This window comes from Camelina sativa, chromosome 7 (assembly GCF_030686135.1).
Source record: "Camelina sativa cultivar CO46 ecotype springtype chromosome 7, ASM3068613v1".
Classification (NCBI taxonomy): domain Eukaryota; kingdom Viridiplantae; phylum Streptophyta; class Magnoliopsida; order Brassicales; family Brassicaceae; genus Camelina; species Camelina sativa.
The window spans coordinates 20,683,932-20,705,945 of NC_141886.1; the positions used below are offsets into that span (position 1 = coordinate 20,683,932).

Sequence of the window (22,014 nt, forward strand, 5' to 3'; positions counted from 1 at the left end):
GCATCGAGTATTTCAATTTTTTGGGTTTAGAGGTTTAGGACGCGTTCATGTATTTTTAAATTTTGTGTCGAGTGTGGATAAACACCCGTCGAGTTTGGGTAGTTTCGAGTTATATCCCAAACTTCAAATTATTTTGCGTTCGGATTGGGTTTGATATTTATTATCTAATCCAAACTAAAAAAATATTCCAAATTCAATCAATTTTTTAAAAATCAATCCGAATTCATTAAAAAGGATTGTAAACAAAATACCAAACTAAACAAACTAATTTTAGTCATTAATAAAAAACCAAATTGAATTAATTTAAAAAATAACAATAAGTTGATTTTTGAACACTATCTAAACTATTGATCTGAAAAAAAAAACCTAAACTATTGATATGCACTTGGTATTTAGCTTGTAAAAAGTACACCAAAAAAGTTATACCAACTAGGATTTAACCAGTGAGATAATTTTTACTTTTACATATATCTATTAACTTTTTATGGTTTTCTAGTTTAGTAGTAAAATTATAGAATTTTAATTTTAAGTTTGTTTTAGATATAACCCAAGTGACATAACTTATATTTATTTGATTACCAAAATTACAATTTTTTTTTTGCTAGTGTAGAAAATAAATTCAGTTTCATTTTCTTAAATATAATACTTTGAAGTCAAATTTTAATTTTCATCTGCAATATACTTTGTAGAATATTAGATACTTTATTTTTTAGAAAACATTGAGATATTTTAGTTTTGAAGAAAAACAAAAATTTAATGTAGATATATTTTAGGGATGTTATGTTAAATGTAAATATTATAAAAATATAAATTGAAATTAATTGAGGTAAATAGGAATTAACTTATAGAGATATTTTAGGAATTGATTTTGTTTGAGATTTTATAGCCATATTTTAGTTTATATTTTGTGAATTTTTTAATGATTAATTTTTTTTTGTCAACAATAGATTAGTTCAAACGAGCCAATGGAAGGGAACATTATTTACATACATAATATTATGCGGAGATGTACGCGCATGGCGTGCCAAACTAAAATATAGATTGTCAAATATACTTCAAAACTAGATTAAGACCCGTGTTAGGGCACATGTTGAAATTCATTTTATTTATATTGTAATTTTTATATAAAATATAATTTACGTAATTGTTTTTTAAAAAAAATTTGGATAAAACATTATGCAATAAAATCATATGCTAAATATGATTGGTTGAAAAAAGAAACCTATTTTATAAGTTTTATATTGTTAATGATTCTAGATAAGTAACCGTCATATAACACTGACTAAATTTTATTTTACACAAATTTTGTATATTTTATATTTTACAGTAAAATTTTAATATGTTGTATTAGTTCATGTATGTAAAGTTATTTCAATAATGTATATTCTACATAATGACTTGAATATCATTATAAGACATAATTTTGTAAATTTGGTTGTTAAAAAGCAAGTTATTACGAGTAATTTAATATATTGTTATACATTTTGTTTTAATATATTTGGTTTCTTGAAATTCTTTCATATTGTAGTGATATATTATTGACATTGCTATAACAAATCATTTTAGAGTATTTATAGTTTCTAACTTTTATATCAAGTTTCAATATATTAAAATATTTCAAAATAAATTATTTAAAATTTATTATATTATATAAAATTATAAAATTCAACAAAAAAATATGAAATTGAATTTAAATATTCAAATTTTGACCCGTTACTCAATAAATTTGTTAATTCAATAGATATTATTTTTAAAGAATAATGTTACTAAAGCTTGAATATTTTATAGATTAAAAAATTTATATTTGTTTTTAAAAATTCAACTTATGGTATATCCGTAAATAAAACTATTTTTAATTATAATACATAATATGATAATTTATTTGTTTTACAAAATAGACTCATATATAAAAATGAGAGGTGAAGTATAATGATAATTAACAAATTAATATGTTAAATTAGATGTTAAAAGATTTTATTTGCTGAATAATTTAATAAAAGAAATTAATATGGTAAGTTAGATGATATGATTTTTTAGAATATTTTCTTTACGATTTTTGGAAACAACGTGATCTAGTAATAAAATTTTCCAAAAATAAATTAAGGTTGCACCCACTATTTAATTTGCAACCAATTAATCTATCAATTAATGTATAACCTATTTGTAACCAATTTATTAAAATTATATAGTCTATAAAACCAATGTTGTGTACTTCCATTTTATTATAAAGGGGATTGATAGATCATGAAGTTTATAGTGCAAAATGCGCATATTAAGTTGATTTGTTGAATGGTAATTAAAATGCTAACTAGGCCGACTTTAATACGGTCCGCACCATCACTCATCACTTCATCAAATCTTGCAAAAATTAAAACTATTGCAGTACACTTTTAAAAAAATGGGCGATTCTAGGGTTCCATCGTTGAATGACCATGACGTGACAATGATGGATAGTGGTGAGAAAGGCAGGCCACCGGGGGATCCTCCGGATGCTCCGGCGGGGGAATGGGTACAGAGGGTTGTGGGGAGTGGTGCAGGTGGCATGCCGGTGCCGGAAAGTTTGATGGATGATGCTTTTGTTACACAGAGGGTGAGGTTGGAGTTCCCTAATGGTGAAGACGGTGAGCCGATCATAACTATTGGATCAGAGATTTTGGAAGTGATGTACGGCATGTGGAAAAAGTGCATGATCGTAAAGGTACTGGGAAGGCAGATCCCTTTACCGGTGTTGAATAGAAAGTTGAGGGATTTATGGAAACCACAGAAGGCTATGTATGTCATGGATCTCCCTAGACAATTCTTTATGGTCCGTTTTGAAGCAGAGGATGAGTTCTTAGCAGCTTTGACTGGGGGGGGGCATGGAAAGGTTTTGGGAGTTATCTCATGGTACAGGCATGGTCACCGGAGTTTGATCCGCTGAGAGATGATATAGTTACAACTCCAGTGTGGATTCGTTTGTCGAACATCCCGGTGAGTTTTTATCACAAGTCAATCCTGATGAGTGTCGCTAAAGGGTTGGGGAGACCGATAAAATTTGATTTAACCACGTTGAGTTTTGAGAGAGCCAGGTTCGCTAGAATTTGTGTGGAGGTGAATTTAAAAAGACCACTGTGAGAATTATTATGTTGCGTATGAAGGTCTTACGAACATCTGTTCGACTTGTGGTTTGTACGGACATTTGGTCCACTCTTGCCCACGGGGGCTGCAGGAGAATGTGGGGACGTCTATGGTGATGGCACAGACAGTTCCCTCCGCTGTTGTTGATTCCGGTGGGAGTAAGGAAGGTGCAGATGGTTTTACGGCGGTCAGACGACCGGGACGGCGGTCAGAGAGGTTGGAGAATAGGGTTGTGGCAGTGACGAGTGAATCTATTCCAACTAAGGTAAGAAATCTTCAGGAAATTCCAGTTACCAAGAATAGGGAGAATATCGTGGTGGCTAACAGATTTGATGGGTTGAATGAAGATATGATCGCAGAGGAGATAAGGGAAGTTTTGATTTCGGAGGAGGGAAATAAAGAAAATGTCGATTTAGGGAATAATTTGAGTATTAGTCGGAGCTTTCCCCAAGCAAAGGCAGGTAGTTTTATGGGCTTTACAGGGAAAGGTAGTGGCAGCCCACGAAATTGTCAGGTGGAGAAACGGGTTGGACATAAGTCAGCTGAGCGTAATGGGCCACAAACCAAACCTAATAAGGTGAATATGCCCATGAGAGGTCTTGTGTTTGGCCCGACATGAGGAGAGGTGGAAATATCTGCATCTTGTAAACGTCTACGAGTCGAGAAAGATGGCTCTGGGAGACCTGGGGTTTTCTCTATGCGGGATAAAGATGTATCACTGGCGGAGACGGGTTCGACACATAATGAGTCAAGAGATATGGAGGCTACTCAGTCTGGAGTAGGTGAGGATTTGGAGACGAGGGGTTTGGTTGTGCATCAGGATCCACCGGATGAAGTGGTGGGATCTGGGATCACATAATGTTGGTCCTCGGTAATTCTGCTTTGCTGTTGTGAATCGATAATGAATATTCTCTTATGGAATTGTCGGGGGGCTAATAAACCTAATTTCCGGAGATCAATTAGATATATGCTGAAGAAGAACCCGATTGATATGTTGGCTTTGTTCGAGACGCATGCTGGCGGTGATTGGACGGTTCGTATTTTTCAGAGTTTAGGTTTTGAGAACTCTTATCGCGTGGATGCAGAGGGGCAGAGTGGTGGCTTATGGGTGTTGTGGAGGGGGAGTATTGGGGATGTTGACATTGTGGAGTTCTCAAATCAGTTTATCCACGCGAAGGTTAAGAATGGGACATATGTGGTTCATGTGATTGATGTCTATGCGACTCCTACAGTTAGTAGAAGAAGTGGATTGTGGGAGGCGCTTAGTCAGTCAATACATGGTGTGGAAGAGCCTGTTATCATGGGAGGAGATTTCAATACTATTGTCAGATTGGATGAGAGGACTGGGGGTAATGGGAGATTGTCCCCTGATTCGCTTGCTTTTGGAGAGTGGATTAATGCAAATTCGCTGATTGATATGGGGTTTAAAGGGAACAGATATACTTGGCGGCGTGGAAGGGTGGCTGAGACTTTTATTGCAAAACGTTTGGACAGAATCTTGTGTTGTCCTCAAGCACGTTCAAGTGGTAGGAAGCGGTGGTATCACACTTGCCTTTCATGGCGTCTGATCACGCCCCTCTTTACCTGCAGTTGTGTCCAGAGGTGAAAGGAAACCCGCAGAGGCGTCCGTTTTGTTTTGAAGCTGCATGGTTGAGTCATAGCGGCTTCAAAGAGTTGGTGTCCACATCCTGGAATGGGGAGCTGACGACACCGGAGGCTCTACAGAGGTTGAAAGCCATTTTACAAAAGTAGAACAGGGAAGTGTTTGGGGATATCCAAAGACGTAAGGACACTCTGATTCACGACATAAAAGTTCTTCAAGATCAACTAGACCTGAACCAAACTGATGCCTTGTTATTCGAGGAGGATAGATTGATGAAGGAGCTTGATGTGGTGTTAGAACAAGAAGAAGTTCTTTGGTATCAGAAGTCGAGGGAAAAATGGATAGTGTTGGGAGACCGGAATTCAACGTTCTTTCACACATCTACCATCATTAAAAGACGGCAGAATCGGATCGAATCGCTCAAGGATGCTGCAGGCCATTTGGTCTCGGACACAGAGGACTTAGAACATATGGCCGTTGAATTTTATAAGCAGTTATACCCAATGGAGGATGTGGATGAGGAGGTTCATAGTTTACCGCAAACTGATTTTGTGAGCCTATCTCAGACGGAGTTAAATGCTCTTAATAGACCTTTCTCGGCTGTAGAAGTGGAGGGTTCTATAAGGTGCATGGGGAAGTATAAGGCTCCTGGGCCTGATGGCTTCCAGCCTATTTTTTATCAACATTGCTGGGATGTGGTCGGTACATCTGTGACTCGCTTTGTCCTAGATTTTTTTGAGACAAGGGTGCTACCACGGGAGTTAAATGATGCTTTGGTGGTGCTCATTGCCAAGGTGGTAAAACCAGAGAGAATGGCACAGTTTAGACCGATAAGCTTGTGTAACGTTCTGTTCAAGATAATTACAAAGATGATGGTGTTGAGACTTAAGACAGTTATGCCAAAGCTCATTGGACCGGCTCAAGACAGTTTTATCCCTGGTCGCTTAAGTACCGATAATATTGTGATAGTTCAGGAAGCCGTTCAATCATTGCGGTGTAAGAAGGGTATAAAGGGGTGGATGTTGCTGAAATTAGACCTCGAGAAAGCTTATGATCGAGTTCATTGGGATTTCTTGGCGGATACGTTAAGAGTGGCGGGTTTGTCTGAGGAGTGGAGGAATTGGATATTATAGTGTGTTGTTGGACCTTCGATGACGGTTTTGTGGAATGGAGAGAAGACAACACCTTTCACCCCAACACGAGGGCTTAGGCAGGGAGATCCTTTGTCCTCATATCTCTTTGTGTTGTGTCTGGAGAGGCTTTGTCACTTGATTGAGCTTTCTGTTGAATCCAAGGAATGGAAACCAATCATTTTATCGCGTGGTGGTCCTAAGTTATCACACATTTGCTTCGCAGATGACCTCATTCTCTTTGCAGAAGCATATGTGGCTCAGATTCGGATTATTCAGAAAGTGATGGAGAGTTTTTGTGTAGCATCTGGTCAAAAGGTGAGCTTGGATAAGTCAAAAATCTTTTTCTCCAAGAATGTAAGCCGAGACTTAGCTAAGTTGATTAGTGATGAGAGTGGTATACAAGCCACTCATGATCTAGGTAAGTACCTCGGAATGCCAGTATTACATAAACGTATAAACAAGGACACTTTCGGGCGAGGGTGTTCCGATCAAAGTACAGAGTTGGTGATCCACATGATAAGTCGTGGCTAGTTGTTAAGAGCCAATGGTCATCAACATGGCGCAGTGTGAGTATAGGGGTACGGGAAGTGGTGATGCCAGGATTACGTTGGATCATAGGAGATGGGAGGGAGATCCGCTTTTGGATGGATATATGGTTGGCTAATAAGCCCCTTTTAGACATGCTGGTCTGGGAGCCCCCAGTGGGATATGGAAATGTTAGAGCCCGTGATGTTTGGCTGAATGGGAGGGGATGGAGTGACTCGATGACATTGAGATACTTAACAGAGTCTGCTAAATTACAACTCCGAGCAGTGGTCATTGACAATGTGACTGGAGCTTCGGATCGATTATCATGGGGAGGTAGTCTTGATGGCAGGTTCTCGGTTCGATCTGCTTATGCTCTCCTGACCAGGAATGATAATCCTCGCCAGGATATGAAGCTGTTTTTCACGCGGTTATGGATGGTCAAAGCTCCATAACGTAATTGTACGTTTTTATGGTTGGTTGGGAATCAGGCTTTGATGACGAATACAGAAAGATATCGATGACACCTCTGTGATACGGCAGTATGTCAGGTCTGCAAAGGTGGATTTGAGAGCATAATACATGTCCTTCGGGACTACCCAGCAATAGCAGGAGTTTGGAGTCGCCTTTTCTCTCCGCGCCAACTGCCTTCTTTTTTTGGTTCATCAATTATGGAATGGATGTTTACTCAGTTGGGAGATAATGTGGAACAGGATGGTTACTCCTGGGCTACGCAGTTTGTGGTGGTGGTATGGTGGGCCTGGAAGTGGCGGTGTGGGAACATTTTTGGGAGTACGACACGGTGTCGGGATAGAGTGTGTTTTCTTAAAGATTGGGCCAAGGAGGTGTATGACTCATTCTTAACTGAGGTCGGTGGTGGAGTGAGACTGGCTAGAGAGACGAGGATGATCGCATGGTCCCCTCCGTGTGTAGGATGGGTTAAGCTGAATACGGATGGCGCATCGCATGGGAATCCGGGTTTAGCTACAGCAGGTGGTGAATTGCGAGATGGTGATGGGGTATGGATTGGAGGTTTTGCTTTTAATATTGGTATATGCTCTGCTCCGCTGGCTGAACTTTGGGGAGTTTATTATGGGTTGTATACTGCTTGGGAGAAGGGTGTACCGCGTGTGGAGTTGGAAGTCGATTCAGAAATGGTGGTGGGGTTCTTAACGACAGGGATTGAGGACTCTCACCCGTTGTCATTCCTAGTACGTTTGTGCTATGGCTTTATCTCAAGGGTCTGGATAGTCCGCATTGGTCATGTGTATAGGGAAGCTAACCGTCTTGCAGATGGCTTAGCTAACTATGCGTTTTCTCTTCCGTTAGGTTTTCATTCATTTTTTTTATGTCCGGAACTAGTCCGTTCTATTGCTTTGCAGGACTCGGTTGGGTCTTCCCTCCCACGGTCTGTTTGTCTGTAATTTTCTTTTCTTATGAATAAATCAGGAGACATTGTCTCTCCTCGCTTACCAAACAAAAAACAATTTTGCAAAAATTATTTCAGTGAACTAGAGATAAATGACCTTAAGAATATTTCACTAACCCGTGATCAAAATAGTCTTTGGAATAATTTAAATTATTGTAAAGCACATTGAAAAAAAAATAAAAAAACTAGAAAATGATTAGATGTAGACACTTTGACATTTACGTCTAACCCAAAAGAAAAAAGAAAAAGAAAAATATTAGTGTTATAAGGACACTTTAAGACCATGTCCAATGGAGCAACCCATATGGGTTACTCAAAATTAAACTAATCATATAATTAATATTAAAATAATCAAAGCAATCTACTAAGAACTTTAAATAAAATCACTCTCCACTAGAGAACTCCTATCAAAATTTTACAAATTTACAAACTTACAAATTAAACATATTTTACAAATTTTTGCCAAGATTTGCTCAACATCAAAGAGTGCATCTATAAAGGCAAACATAGACAACAACAAACAACACTTAACTCATTTTCCACTGTATTAAATCCATCATTTAAGAAACACCAACAACTACAAGCATGGGCAATAGTTCTCCATGTTTTAACCTCATGGAACAAGTGCAGGCACAATTAAAGGATTGGGTCTTAGATGAGCCTAGCAAGATTGACTCAGGAGAGGACATGGACGCAAACAGTTTGGCTGCAGAGAGTTCATCTAAACTCCAGAAACATGCGGAAGAAACTAGACAAGAGTTCAACTAAACTTATAGCTCCAACATTGACTTAATTCATTTTTCGGATCCTAGACAAGAAAAGTACAGATGAGATATAGAGAAAAGAAACTTACTGTAATCCAGAGGCCAAAGAAGAAGCCTGAGTGCATTGATGGAAATAGCCTCCATCTCTGACGATAGAGCTGTTTACCTACCAGCCTCTTTACTCTACAAAGGTTTAAGTCAAAGAAATCAGAAGAAAAAAAAGAGGGAGACATATAGGAGACTGTAACAGAGAGAGAGAGAGAGCTCATGGACCTGTTGAAGACATCTTTCAAAGCAATCACCAATCAGTAGTCTATACTAACCTCCTCTTATGCAAAATCAGATGGATACTCCTCTAATGCTTTCCTATGTTGCTCTTCAATCTATCTAAACAAAATCAAAACACAGAAAATCCTAAATCACTTACCAAGCAAATGGTATTGAAAAGAGAAAAAAAAAACCTTACTTCTTCATCCTCCTCAAGGACAAGAGACGAAATCTTTCAAGAATGTTGCTTGAGATACAAAATCGCTGCAAAAAAAAAAAAAAAAAAACTTATGAATGCTTGAGAATCTATCAAACTTGATTCATAATAAGATGATTAATGCACTGCAGAGATGGATCCGATCATCATTGGCTTAGAGCCACAAGATATATCCTAATGCCGGAACTCAACGCAAGTCTCCCCAACAACTATATCCTAAAAGGAAACAAAACCAAACAAAACATATATAAAATCGAACTACATATCACCTAATCTCTAGCTTCTTCATCTTCTTGCAACCGTATACAATACAATTCGAAGAAATCAAATCAAACTGCAGCAGCTACATCGATTCAAATCAAGTATAAAAGGTATCAACATGACCATACAAACACACAATTCAGGCTCAAAACTCAAGAGTTACCCAGAAACTCAAATTTAGGGGAAAAGAGAAAGGAACAAATTACCGGATACCACCATCGCTGTTCCCCACAACCGCCACCACCACCGCCACGATTACCACCGCCGCCGCGCCCTCCACCATGATGAGCACCACCGCGACCGGAGGAGAAACCTCCCACACGACGACCACCTTGAGAATTAGGACCGTAAGAAAGTATGGCCTTGCAATAATTTCTATGGATTTGTTCAATGATTTCTTTGGATTTGAGAGAGAGGAACGTATCACGAGAGAAAGAGAGAGAGAGAGGCGGGAAAGACAAAAGAAGAAATCGAGAAAAAAAATTGTTTTTCTATTTTCTCATTATCCAATGAAAATTTGACATATAGCATGTCTTATTGGGTTCTTCCGTTGCTTTCATCTGAAAAGTGGACATATTTTAAGGTTTTTGATTTATTTTTGGGCCTTAAAAAGATTGAGTAACGCCTAAAGCAACTCCACTGGACTTGCTCTAACGTCTCTTCTCAGTTCTCTCACTTGACCAAAAAAAAAAGCTTCTCTCTAATAAAGATAAAGACAAAAGAGTAAAGACAGTAGTAAAGTAATAAGAGAGAAGAAGAAGAAGCAGAGAAGAAACCAAAATCAATGGCGGTTTCCGTTTCTATTCTCGCCGTCGTCATTGCTCTTCACCTCCTCGCTTTCGTCTTCGCTTTCGGCGCCGAGCGTCGCCGTAGCACCGTACCCACTTTACATCTCTCTCTGTCTTACTAAATTTTTGTCTTTCGATTTGTGCTCGCTTTAATCGATCTTTCTTGTTCGTTTTTTTGGAAGGCTGTGGCGGTACCGGACCAGTACGATGAGAAGACTTTTTGTAAGTACGGAACTGAGGCGTCGACGGTGTACGGTATGTCGGCGTTTGGGTTGCTTCTTGTTAGTCAAGCGGTGGTTAACGGCGTGACTAAGTGTCTCTGTTTCGGGAAAGGTCTTGTTACTGGTACTTCTTACACTGTCTGGGCTATTGTCTTCTTCGTTGTCTCTTGGTAAAGTTCAATCCTTTACTCTCTTATTGAATCTTTTTTTTGCATCAAGATTTGAAATTTCTAGTTAGGGCTTATTGAGTTTGATTGAAATTGGAGTCGTTTTTGTCTCTTTTGAGCTAAGAGGATTTGTGATTTGATTGTTTATGTTTATGGGTTTCGACTTTAAAGTGAAAAGGAATGATTTTTCCAACTCCTTTTTTTTTGGTATTGTGAAGTTGAAAGTACATACACTTGCCGATTATTAGGTTAATGTGATCATGATTAATTTAAATGTCACTTTGTTGCAAATACAAGGTCATAGCTTTTGTGTCCTTAACTCTTACTTGTGAGTTGTGGATATCTCTATCCCAAGACAATGATAGTTGTAAGCTTGATTCATCGTTGCAATTGACTATCCTACTATGTGTACTTGCTACAAGATATGGTATTGTTTGGTTGTACTATGTGGATTCTATAAGAAATGAACCGCCTTACAGCAATAGTGACTAGTTAGTTCATCTTTATGTTTGAGTTGTCTTACGCATCCGTATTTGTGTAAACTTCAGGGTAAGCTTTTTAGGAGCTGAGGCGTGCTTGTTGGCTGGATCAGCAAGGAACATGTACCACACCAAAAGTAAAGGCATCTACCAAGGGAAAGAGATTTCGTGTGCTGTCTTACCAGTTGGGGTCTTTGCTGCTGGAGCTGCTTTCACTCTCATGTCTTTGATTGCGACCATTCTTTACTACTTGGCTCATTCTAAGGCTGATACTGGTGGATGGGAGAAGCATCAGAACGATGGCATTAACATTGGTATGACTAGTCCTACAGATGCTCCAAAGCAACAGAACCCAGATTTCAACAAGGTCTAAACCAGTTTCTGTTTTGGTCTTATGATGGCTATGCTTTTAAAGTCAGGGTAAAACTATAAAATAGTTGTTTGTTAATTGTTCATATAAAACTTATGTTCTCAATGTAAGATTGGTAATGTTGGCTTATGTTATGTGTGTCTTATAACAAAATTGGATTGGCTCAGTCATCATTGCTTGAGATGTTTTGTCATCCGTGAGCTGGCTCCGTTTGGCTCGACTCGTGTCCTCACATAAAGTCAGGGTCAAGCCTGGTCCTGGTCCGAATTGACCATAAACCAACCCTTATCCCACATGCTTTACTAGATCTGGGCTTAAACAAGAATAATAACTTGGTCCCATAATGACTGGGCCATGAAGAGGCCCAATTATTGCACTCCGAAGATTCTTAGCCTCCTCAACTTGGAATATACTTGCATGGGTTTACCAAAAAGAACTATAATCAAAAAAATGTTGACAACTTTTTGGAATACATTTTTGATCATTAGCTCAAGTTATGAACGATTCTCTACAAAGGTATAAAAATATCAAATTATACATATAGTAACAATGAAAGGGTGAGTTTTTGCAATATGCTAAAGCCATACCTTTCCCTTTTCTCAAAATTGCTTTCTTCTTTACGAATCCAAGAACAAAACATTTCTCATCCTAAAAGAGTTCGTAACTATATAATAAACCTTGAATCTTAGACCTTAGCTCACAAAAAAGGCTACAGTTGTTTCAAAATCCGAAACCAACACACAAGTATGGCTGTTTATGGTTATGAAATGGATGAACATAGAGCTTCTTCATCAAGAAGGCGAAGATCTTTGTACCACAATCTAGGAGGAGGACGCCGTAACATACATTTTATTTTTCTTTCTCTTTTACATTAATTTATGTTTCTAATCTTCTTTTCTTGAATTATTTTTTATCTTGGAATATTGTAGTTGCTGATATAATGTTCTGGAAGAACAAGAAAGAATCAGGAACAATCTTAGCGGTATTCACATTGATATGGTTCTTGTTCGAAGTCGTTGAGTATCCTTTCATAACATTCCTCTGCCAGATCCTTTTGATCTCCATTTTCATCTTCCTCATTTGGTCTTACATTGGCTCCTCACAACTAATCCAGAGGTAAAATTAACATTCACATTACTTCTTGACACTTCTTTATTATATGAATCAACCAAGCTCTCACAAACTCCCGCAGAAAACCTCCGAGTATCAATGATCTAAAGGTTTCGGAATCGACTTGGAGATTCTTGTTCACCAAGATAAACTGGTTCATCATCAATTTGTATGATATCTCAAGTGGCAAAGACTTCAGACTCCTTTTTCTGGTAAAATCAATATACAAAATTTAACTTTGTAACGATGTTTGGATTTTAAGTCTTGTGTTTCATTTCGATTTCAGGCCGTTGTCTCACTATGGATATTATCAGTGGTTGGAAACTATTTTAGCTCTTTAACTCTGTTATACATTGGTGAGACTTAATGCTTTTATATCTAACAAAATTTTAAGACAAACATTTAACAAAAATGTTTATTTGCCTTTCTTATTTAAGTTTAATAATAATAATTACATTTTCTTGTGTGTGTATGTGTGGTGTTTTGCTAAAAGTATTTGTGGGTTTGGAGACGGTACCAATGTTGTATGAGCTATACGAAGAAGAACTGACTTACGCGGCAAGTAAAAGCGGGAGGGACATGAAGAAGCTCTTAAACAACTTCAACTCCAAAGTCATTAACAAGATTCCTAAAGCTCAAACTAAAAGTAGGAAGACTATGTAAAAACTTTGTGTATATCAATCATTTGAATCTGTATCTGTTGCTACATATTATATTATGTAATCATTTCTTTTCATCAGGAATCCAAGATTCATTGTGTATAGTTCATTTATATTTTCGTATACTATGGAAAGGTGACTCGATGTGATTAGAAAAAGATTTCATTTGTTATTCAGTTATGCACGATGAAGAAAATCTCTTAGAAAGCTATTATTCTGTCTATCACAATTTTGTATATGATTTAAAGTCCAAGATACTACTTTTTTTGGTTAGAAGAGAAGAAAAATAAGCAAATGAATTTTCACAACATTTTAAAATGTTTAAAACACATGGAAGCCTCTTGGTATAATGATCGATTAAAAAAACTAATGTTTTTTTTTTTGTAGATTATGAATGCAAATTTATCGACGAGGTTCTATCGTGCTGCAAGTAAAGTCGTGTGGCACAAATGAAATGGTTCATGACCTCAATGACCACATATTAATCAAAACGCCATAACCTTAAATCACATAAATACGGTCATGACTGAACCATTTCACCTGTATTTTTTTTAAGCCCAAATTTAATTTCATTATACTCAGTTTCAGAACATATTATGGGCCAAGAGGAAGGTGAGTCTTGAGCTTTAGGACCCCAAAATTATTTTAGCACATTACATGTATAAAAATGTACCCAAACATTTTCTAATTGCAAAATAGGCTCCCCACTATTTTAATGTTTTGAAAATTTCCTTCATTTTTATAAAAATATATAGAAAACCCCCCTTAATTTGTTTTTCTTTGCTTCGATATCCCCATTAGTTTAAATACCGGTATATATATTTACTTTTTTGCTTTTTCTTTTTTGGTTATTGTATAATTTCGGTAAAACCATCTTTGTTATCTACATATAATTTTTTTCAGCAATCGAGGTTTTTTCTAAGTCCTTAAAAAAAACCTGCAAGGCTGCAACGAAGCTTGATTAGGTTTTCGACACTCGTCTACACATTTTTTTTTTTTTTTTTCACTCGTCTACACTTATCTATTTTCCTTGTCTCGATTCCGACATGTGTTTTCAATTTCCAATGGGTTAGTATATTAGTTATACAACCTACTAATATTTAACTGGAAATTTCTACAATCCATGTTTTATTTTTTTTTCTGTGAAAACTCTCGTTGTATTTAATTAATAATATGCATATATAATTTAACTAAAGATGACCAAAAAAAAAAATTAACTTAAGAAAGTCTTTCAGTTCCAAATGCATCTTAAGAACTTTGTCTTTTTGTATTTTCAAATTGTTATATGTAATTGGGGTCCCAGAAAGCGGTCTCTAATAATAATTTCGTGTATGAATCCATACATCTAGAAAGCCATCTATAGTGCCACTTTTTTTTTTTTTTCTACTTTATGACCATTGTATAAATTCCTTATGGATAGCAATAAGAATATTGTAAATGTTAAGACAACTAATTTAAGTGGTGAGATCTGACGAATTGCCGCACACACAGTTGGTAAATTAGTGTGACCCTAGAGTTAAACCAAAGGGCAGTGTAAAGAAAAGAGTCGTCGCATCTTTTTTTCTTGGGTGACTTCTGACTCGAAAACGCAAAAGCACTCATTTGAAACATATGCCAATTACAACTCTCTTTATCAACTAGCCAAAAATTGATTGAGAATGATGCACAAAAACTTTTAAGATGGTGAGAGGAGAACTCGCGGATGTCGCGGCTGGTAAAGGCGAAGGCGCCTTTATCTTACTCTACATTTGGGCAGCATTTATGGCTTTCTCCGTCATAGCAACAGTGATTTTCTCATGTAGCGACGGAGCTTCTAAACCTCACACTACTGAAGACGTTAATGGCTCTGCGTGTGCGGCAGGCTGCGGTGGTGGTTGTGGAGGTTAAAAGGGAGACATCTTTTTTGTTCACTTAAGTAATATTTGAAGAGTAACCATGTTGTCTTCTTGCGTTAACAAAAATATTTAAAAGTATGTAGATAATGTGGAGGCTGTGAATGTTTTCTCCTTCTTGAATGTAACAATGTGTTGGTCTAATTGGCTTTCGATAATTCAAGGACAGAATTAGTATTGTGTTTTCCTTTGTAGCATTGAGTATTCTAGCATCGAAGTGATCGACTAATAACAGGGTGAAACGTACCAATTGGCAAAGATTTTTATGCTAGTCCACCACAGATTACAACACATGAGCCAAATTTTAAATGATCAAGTGGTCCAAGCGCAGGGCTTGTCCATAGTTAAATCGAACTTAGGATCCAATACAACCGTGCCACCACACGTATATTTATATATTTTTCATGTTTATTTATCTTACATACAGAAAAAAAAAAAAGATAAAAAAGGTTGAGCAAAACAGAACATAACAGAGGAACAATGCTCAACCATAACAGAACAGAGGAAAGTGTTTTCACATATTGTGGGCATCAACTAAACCCTTATTATAAAACTATGTATACATCTTAGTTCACAACGACACTTTCTATATATATATATATAATATAAAGAAACGATTCCACATCCCGATGATCATAACACGCCACAAAGCCAACGCTTATATTAAGGTTTAGCTTTATCAGGCGAAGGTTTAGTTTGATCAGGCGGAGGTTTAGTTTGACCAGGCTGCGCCACTTTGTTGTTTCCCTATGATGTAGATTGATGGCAAAATTAAGAATCTGTTGAAATCAGATTTAAGTTATAAAAAAAGATGAAGTTGGAATATTTGGATCAAACCTGGCCATTTTGTGGGATATTGCGAATAACTTGCTGAGGCATCATTGGTATCGCTGGTGGATAATAGCCCCATGGAGACATAAATGGTGGTGGAGCTCCATAATATGGTAACCTGTAACCCGAATTAGCACCTGCTGCGTATGCCGTTTTCATTAACTAGACCACATAACACATACGACTTGTGTTAGTTCCATACTTAATGGGTACACGTAATAATAATTGGATATACACAGGCCCGGCCCACAGGGAAAGCCACTGAAGCCAAAGATTCGGGCCTCAAATTTTGAAGGCTTTTTTACTTAGAAATAAAAGGCATTTTTTTTTTGGATATGTATAAAGGCTCATATGTAAAAGGCTTTAAAAGAGTATGTAAAAAGCTTTAAAATGGCACATTTTTAATTTTTTGCTTAGGGCACTCCTGATTGCTGGGCCGGCACTGGATATACATATAGCTTACATCTATTTGATAGTGCAAACTTTGTAAGTAGTTGATGACATTTTCAAGCTTTCCTGCAATGTCCGACTGTAGACAAACAAACACACAAGAAACTAGCTCAGATATAACAAACTTGACATTGTATTTGACTCTTGATATGCATGAAGTAAAGAAGTTGACCTTTGCGGGCATAGGCATCACGCTCTGCAATATCTCGACTTTGTCTTTAAAACTCTGTCGTCTTTTCTGCATAGTTTAGAAAAAAAAAAAAAAAAAATTATTTAGCTTGGGAATCACTTAAGAGAAGAAGAAAAGATCATATGGTCATCATGTACCCTCTCCTTCACCATACGATGATTCAGGACATGACGTTGCAGTTTAGCTGGACGGTTACTCTCCTCGTCTGGCAGATTCTCGTCGACTTTCTCACCATGATCACTGTTCATGGTAACATCGTTAGGCATTGAACTCGGATGGGCACCAAGTTTCTGTTGCAAAGGGTTTTGTTCACGACGAGTACGATCGTTTGGACAAACCGCATTAACCATTTTAGGAAACGAACATACTTCTTCTTCTTCGTAAGTACCCTCATCCTTGCGGTTGTTTCCCTCCATTGCTGATTGATTATAGTAAGATTTGAGAAGCCACAAGCTATATATATAGTGGGTGGGGGGGGGGGAGATCGAAGAAGAAGCTAGCTGCTTTTGAAAGTTGCCTCAATTAAGCGGGAAGAAAACATATGATTTTGCTTCGTCCTATGGGTTTCTCTAAAAATATTATTTACTCTTCCGTTTATTATATTGTTATATAGTTTTGTGAACAATTTTTACACACGTCAACTAGACAGAAGAAGACGTTTATTTTGTTGTTGTTTTTTATTCCATATGTTTTCTCACTCTTTCTTGAAATTCTAAGCACCAAATTTAAAACGACAGTGGAACAAATAGTGTCGTTCTTGTTCATGAACGGCACTCCTTAATTTTTAGTGTCTTTTTTTTTTATTATTATTTTATAATATCTTATGCAATAAATTGACTAATAATGAAAAAAGTAACGTAGTTGAAAATTTCGGAATCCTGGATCCAGTGTAGATAGATATACAATCATAATTCTTATGCTACTATATTTAGCTAGGGAACTTGATGAATATATTTATATAAAACATAAAGATGAGATCAAAACATAAAAACAAAAGAGAACTGTACTGCTCGAACATAAATTACATATTTCCGATTTAATTTTTTTCTTTTTCTTTTTTTGGTTAACAACGAGACAAACTTGCCGTCTATCAACAACATGCATGCACGGGCCGGAAGACATGCAAGGTCAAGAACAAAATTGACCAGATTAACACTAAGCAAGCTGTAGCTTCTGATACGTATATATATCTAGCTAGGGCGTATTTAAGTATATATTTGTCGAGTTCTCACAGATATTTTCAGCCAACAAAATCTTTCATATTAACATTTGCTGATCATATATTTTGAACTCTCGAATAGCTTCGCCATTATTACAAAATCATAAGACCGTCTAGTTACTTCAATGTGAAGGGGATATTTCTTAAGTGATGCATCGCAAACTTTTCTGCTCCCTCGGCAGACAATCTTCTCTCTAGATGTAAAAGAACTGCATTCTTTCGTTACTTCTTAAATGGCCAAAACCATCTTCTTAAAATATCACATGAGTATAAATTATTTTTAAAATTAGAAGAGATGGAAAAAGAAAAATTTATGACCACATAATATTTGGCCAAGATGTCTTTCATCTGACCGATTTGGAGTTCTTTGAATTGATAATGGTTTTGTATTGCTATATTTAATGTGGCCAACAACATCTTTCCAATATCATTTAATGTAATATATTTAATATTTACTTAAAAGAAATGAATTCTACAACATGAATAACTACATTTTTTTGCTCAAATAAAAAGATAAAACCTAGTTTGTTGAGATTATCTATAGTAATTAAAAATAAGAAATTTAGCCAAAAAAAATATTTAGAGTTTTTGGTTTAAAAGAAAACAATAATTAAAGTTTTACAGTTACTTGATTGTGACCTTAATGTTCACCTAATACTATAATTATTGTTTCATTATCAAATTATATATATATATATATATATATATTTAGTTATGTAATCAAACTTAATTATTACTTCTTGAATTAATTTATTTTATCAAACTGGTTTCGTTAACTGATTTTTTTTTATATGCTTGACCAAAACACGGATCATATACTAACATCAAATTTTTTTATCAATAGTTATTTTTTGTAAATAAACGTTAACATAATAAAATATCACTTATGTAACTTATGTTAAATCATTTTAATGACAAGGTTTTTAATATATTACGTTGTATCTTATTTTATTTAAGTATATTATTTTAGCACATTTTTTCTTTTATATTCGGAACAACTAATCCTTAAATTCATAATATAGATTTGTTCTTGGTGATTAATGTGAATTAAATATAGATGATGTTTGCACACTTGAACTAAAAACGAAAACGTTGCATTATATAACAACCAACATATATATTATAAGTTTACGACGATACACACTTATAAAGCTTATAAGAAAAAAAAAAAAAAAAAAGCACACACTGATAAAGCTACTACAAGATCGCATTACACGGCGACAAACGACAACATAGCAAGCCACAACAGTACTAGCTTTTAAAACAACTTTGAAGGACAAGCCTTGTTTATTTAGTACACAACAAACCACATTCTTAAAGAATCTGAGAGCACCGGTCTTTTAATACTTAGACATGAACCGCTCTTATTATTACATAGGGTTTGCCGTCTCTGGTTCATAGTTGACTCCCTGTAAATTTTTCATTAAAAAAAAAAAATTAAGCAACAGCTTAACAACAATAATCACAAAAATTTAAGACATGCATGAAGAAGAAAATCAAATTTTAACCTGATAAGTGGGAACTGCAGCTGCAGGTACCATTTCGTTGCCGTAGCCGCTAGTTTGTCCGTATATATAGGGGTTATAATTATAAGGCATCATGTATTGTGGATGGACATAATTATAAGGGTACATCCATGGTCCCGGTCGATAATCCATCCCCATGTCCATTGGCGGCATCATGGGAGGGGGGTAGTAAAAACCCTGCATTGTTAAAGTTGTGAGTTTAGTAATGAGATATGGTTTTATTATCGTTGCTTTTGTCTAATCCAGCACGTCAAAGAATGACCATACATTTTTGTTTTTCTGTTTCGCAAAGAATACACACATATGATAAACTGAACTGAACCAAAACATCATTTAACTTTCTTATTTGCCCAGAAAAAAATAACCTTTCTTATAAATAAGAAAAACAAAAAAACTTAATTATTTGGTTAAAAATGGTATATTTTCTTATACAATTTTTTTTGAATTGAATGAAAACCATAAAAGTAATAAATAATTTTTCTTTTAAAAATCAGAAAACATAGATTAAACCCTATATATACATGCATGTCTTCTTGAGAGAAAAAAAAAAGGTAACGATTAAGATTACTTACTTCTACGTATTGTTTCATCTCCGTTATTTTACTGATGATACAGTCAAGGCTCGTGACCAAGTCTTTCTACAAATTAATGCATGCGAATAACAAATAGTAAAGTTGTATTAGTGACATGCTAGCTAACATATATATATATATATATATATATATATATAAGAATTAACTTTGTGTTGTTTATTTTTTTTATTAATTAGTGATTGTTCTTACAAGTTATTAGACATATTTTAAGTTTTCAAACACACATTATGAGAGAAGAAATTTATGCTTATATTATGTATATAAACACATGTATTAATTTGTGTTTGTATCAATAATCAATTATATGAAAAAGAATAGAGGCAAAAAAAATTGGTGTGAACCTTTTCAGTACAGCGTGTCAACTCCTTGAGCGTTTTAATTTTGGCATTTATATCAGTGCGTCTCCTCTGCATTATGAAATCAAAATGACAAAAGATTGAACAACTTTCCTTGGGAGCCACGCATTAAACAAACAAAGGAGTGTCCTTACCTTCTCGGTCAAATTACGACCTTCAGTATTACCACGTCGTCTCTTACTAAGAGTCATCGTTTCTTCTACAGAAACATCTTCCTTCTCCTTTTCCTTCCCCTTCCCCTTCTCCTTCTCCTTCTCCTTCCCCTTCTCCTTCTCCTTACCCTAAATAAGACAACGTATTAAGACGACATAACTTATGTATATATACATACATCTAAGAAAACCAACTACACAACTACCTCCTCCATCGGTTTCCAAGCAATTATGGCTTGAAGCAGCTCATCATTCTTGATAGCATCAACTTCGGCTGCAGCATTATTCCACAGTCCAACATCCTTATCACCGTCTTCAAGGACCTTCCAGAGCTCAGCCGGCACATCAACGGCCATCGATATAGGCATCGCCGGTTTTGGGCTTATTATCCCAGGATAGAACTCATCTCTAGGGTCTGGAACAGCGAAGGATTGGGAAAATAAGGACCAAAACTCGTTGCTATCTTGATCGTAGTAGTTGATATTCATGATATCGATAGGGGAACTAACTGAAGAATAAGAGTAGTGGTGAAGAGCTTGTGCCAGTAGGAAGAGGCATTTATAGGAGAGTGAACAAGAGCGGGAAAGACGGTTCTTGACTCAAACCCCTGTCGGAACTTGATCATATCGCACTCGATTTCTATTTTGCCGCTTGAGAATAAATATTATTTATCCATCTTCTTGTTTTTATCTTGATTTCTTTATCCATCAATTTTGCAATTTCGTTATCCAGCTTTTCCCACTTATCAACTAAAAATAAATTTACCGAATTATTAGCTACTTCTCACCAAGTTTCAAAATGTTGAGAAATTTTGTATTTATAAATGATAGTTAATGTGAAAATGTAATTATAAACGATTTTATAGTAGGCAAACTACTAATATGAATGTTGTAAAAAACAAAAAAGTTGTAAAAAAACATAAGTTTATTGATTTCTTAAGCAAACCATACAATTTTTGTGATTCAATTTTGATGTATGGGTTCGATGTAAGCCATGCTTTTTTTTCCTTGAACTTTCAATATTGAGCTACACACACACACGAGTTTTAGTTCTCTTCATCAGAACTTCAAATCGACAAAGATTTTTTTTGTTTATGGAGTTACAATTAATAAGCAATTCTACACACACACAAACATAAGAAAAATACTTTAAACGACTATATATTTTAAATGTTAAATACTGATAGATTTGTTTTAGCAAGTAATACAAATTCTAAATTACAAAATGTTTAATAAAAAAAGAAAGAGATATTTTAGTAAAAAGAATAATATATAGAAAAAGTTACGTAATCCAAAATACGTGGAGAGTCTTATCAATTGATTTGATGTAAGATATATGGAGATTTGTTTTATTTGTCTTTATTTCAAGTATTCTTTTTTATAGAAAATTAGAAATTATCATTGTAAAATAAATGTATCTTTTACTGTGTTGTCATTAGATTTCGTAGAAACCACTGTTAAAAAAGTTTTGCCTCCTTTTCGGAACTGGAATTACTGTCAACCAAGTTTTGCCTTCTTTTTCGTGCATTCTCTTTTTTCTTCACTTAAACATTATTATCGATCTCTGCCATGAAGATCTCAAGAAACGAAGAAGTAAAGATTGAGCAAAATTCAATCTGGATACTTGACCAGAACTTCAAATCGACAAAGAATTTTTGTTTCTGGAGTCACAATTAGTACATAAGCAATTCTACAC

At 35.6% G+C, this 22,014-nt stretch overlaps 5 protein-coding genes, 2 long non-coding RNA genes and 1 pseudogene across 10 annotated transcripts; 4 read left to right on the forward strand and 4 right to left on the reverse strand.

Moving 5' to 3' along the window:
- Positions 1-2,302: 2,302 nt before the first annotated feature.
- On the forward strand, positions 2,303-3,736 carry LOC147941507 (uncharacterized; annotated as a pseudogene).
- Positions 3,737-8,615: 4,879 nt separating this feature from the next.
- Positions 8,616-9,809, reverse strand: LOC104701439 (uncharacterized). Of its 2 annotated transcripts, none has more exons than XR_015562172.1 (4): positions 9,523-9,809; positions 9,038-9,102; positions 8,845-8,954; positions 8,616-8,754 (listed from the first exon to the last, which is right to left on the reverse strand). It is a non-coding gene; the product is annotated as an uncharacterized LOC104701439 (long non-coding RNA). The 2 variants fall into 2 exon arrangements; XR_015562171.1 differs by having other exon boundaries at positions 8,617-8,754; positions 8,895-8,958.
- A 96-nt stretch (positions 9,810-9,905) lies between these two features.
- LOC104701440 (uncharacterized) lies at positions 9,906-11,494 on the forward strand. The gene is made up of 3 exons (XM_010417138.3): positions 9,906-10,193; positions 10,287-10,495; positions 11,041-11,494. The coding sequence occupies exons 1-3, from the start codon at positions 10,101-10,103 to the stop codon at positions 11,342-11,344; spliced, it is 606 nt and encodes a 201-aa protein (XP_010415440.1). The 5' UTR covers positions 9,906-10,100; the 3' UTR covers positions 11,345-11,494.
- Positions 11,495-11,889: 395 nt separating this feature from the next.
- Positions 11,890-13,268, forward strand: LOC104701441 (reticulon-like protein B14). Its single transcript, XM_010417139.2, has 5 exons — positions 11,890-12,178; positions 12,271-12,457; positions 12,534-12,663; positions 12,738-12,807; positions 12,945-13,268. Exons 1-5 carry the CDS (start codon positions 12,088-12,090, stop codon positions 13,112-13,114), a joined length of 648 nt encoding a protein of 215 aa, XP_010415441.1. The 5' UTR covers positions 11,890-12,087; the 3' UTR covers positions 13,115-13,268.
- A 1,386-nt stretch (positions 13,269-14,654) lies between these two features.
- Positions 14,655-15,186, forward strand: LOC104787855 (uncharacterized). Its single transcript, XM_087456896.1, has one exon. It carries the CDS (start codon positions 14,791-14,793, stop codon positions 14,995-14,997), a length of 207 nt encoding a protein of 68 aa, XP_087313022.1. The 5' UTR covers positions 14,655-14,790; the 3' UTR covers positions 14,998-15,186.
- Positions 15,187-15,363: 177 nt separating this feature from the next.
- LOC104787856 (uncharacterized) lies at positions 15,364-16,009 on the reverse strand. The gene is made up of 2 exons (XR_015561029.1): positions 15,840-16,009; positions 15,364-15,749 (listed from the first exon to the last, which is right to left on the reverse strand). It is a non-coding gene; the product is annotated as an uncharacterized LOC104787856 (long non-coding RNA).
- A 209-nt stretch (positions 16,010-16,218) lies between these two features.
- LOC104704731 (transcription factor bHLH109) lies at positions 16,219-16,889 on the reverse strand. Its single transcript, XM_010420767.3, has 3 exons — positions 16,611-16,889; positions 16,456-16,521; positions 16,219-16,362 (listed from the first exon to the last, which is right to left on the reverse strand). Exons 1-3 carry the CDS (start codon positions 16,887-16,889, stop codon positions 16,219-16,221), a joined length of 489 nt encoding a protein of 162 aa, XP_010419069.2.
- A 1,881-nt stretch (positions 16,890-18,770) lies between these two features.
- Positions 18,771-20,929, reverse strand: LOC104701444 (uncharacterized). 3 transcript variants are annotated; one of them, XM_087456476.1, is made up of 6 exons: positions 20,526-20,929; positions 20,302-20,448; positions 20,153-20,218; positions 19,791-19,856; positions 19,201-19,395; positions 18,771-19,101 (listed from the first exon to the last, which is right to left on the reverse strand). In XM_087456476.1, exons 1-6 carry the CDS (start codon positions 20,805-20,807, stop codon positions 19,063-19,065), a joined length of 795 nt encoding a protein of 264 aa, XP_087312602.1. In that variant the 5' UTR covers positions 20,808-20,929; the 3' UTR covers positions 18,771-19,062. The 3 variants fall into 3 exon arrangements, with proteins under 3 accessions (XP_087312602.1, XP_087312601.1, XP_087312603.1); XM_087456475.1 differs by having other exon boundaries at positions 20,523-20,929; XM_087456477.1 differs by lacking the exon at positions 19,791-19,856 and having other exon boundaries at positions 20,523-20,929.
- Positions 20,930-22,014: the final 1,085 nt, after the last annotated feature.

What these genes read in the sequence shown, in the direction of transcription:
- LOC104701440 (XM_010417138.3), top strand. Translation starts at nt 10,101, where the DNA reads ATGGCGGTTTCCGTTTCTATTCTCGCCGTCGTCATTGCTCTTCACCTC. An exon ending in CCGAGCGTCGCCGTAGCACC is followed by an intron (nt 10,194 to 10,286) that starts GTACCCACTTTA and finishes TTTTTTTGGAAG; the next exon opens with GCTGTGGCGGTACCGGACCA. An exon ending in GTCTTCTTCGTTGTCTCTTG is followed by an intron (nt 10,496 to 11,040) that starts GTAAAGTTCAAT and finishes TGTAAACTTCAG; the next exon opens with GGTAAGCTTTTTAGGAGCTG.
- LOC104701441 (XM_010417139.2), top strand. Translation starts at nt 12,088, where the DNA reads ATGGCTGTTTATGGTTATGAAATGGATGAACATAGAGCTTCTTCATCA. An exon ending in ACTTCAGACTCCTTTTTCTG is followed by an intron (nt 12,664 to 12,737) that starts GTAAAATCAATA and finishes TTTCGATTTCAG; the next exon opens with GCCGTTGTCTCACTATGGAT. An exon ending in TTTAACTCTGTTATACATTG is followed by an intron (nt 12,808 to 12,944) that starts GTGAGACTTAAT and finishes TTTTGCTAAAAG; the next exon opens with TATTTGTGGGTTTGGAGACG.
- LOC104787855 (XM_087456896.1), top strand. Translation starts at nt 14,791, where the DNA reads ATGGTGAGAGGAGAACTCGCGGATGTCGCGGCTGGTAAAGGCGAAGGC.
- LOC104704731 (XM_010420767.3), bottom strand. Translation starts at nt 16,889, where the DNA reads ATGGAGGGAAACAACCGCAAGGATGAGGGTACTTACGAAGAAGAAGAA. An exon ending in ATCGTATGGTGAAGGAGAGG is followed by an intron (nt 16,522 to 16,610) that starts GTACATGATGAC and finishes TAAACTATGCAG; the next exon opens with AAAAGACGACAGAGTTTTAA. An exon ending in TGATGCCTATGCCCGCAAAG is followed by an intron (nt 16,363 to 16,455) that starts GTCAACTTCTTT and finishes GTTTGTCTACAG; the next exon opens with TCGGACATTGCAGGAAAGCT.
- LOC104701444 (XM_087456475.1), bottom strand. Translation starts at nt 20,807, where the DNA reads ATGAATATCAACTACTACGATCAAGATAGCAACGAGTTTTGGTCCTTA. An exon ending in GTCGTAATTTGACCGAGAAG is followed by an intron (nt 20,219 to 20,301) that starts GTAAGGACACTC and finishes TTCATAATGCAG; the next exon opens with AGGAGACGCACTGATATAAA. An exon ending in CTGCAGTTCCCACTTATCAG is followed by an intron (nt 19,102 to 19,200) that starts GTTAAAATTTGA and finishes AAAAATTTACAG; the next exon opens with GGAGTCAACTATGAACCAGA.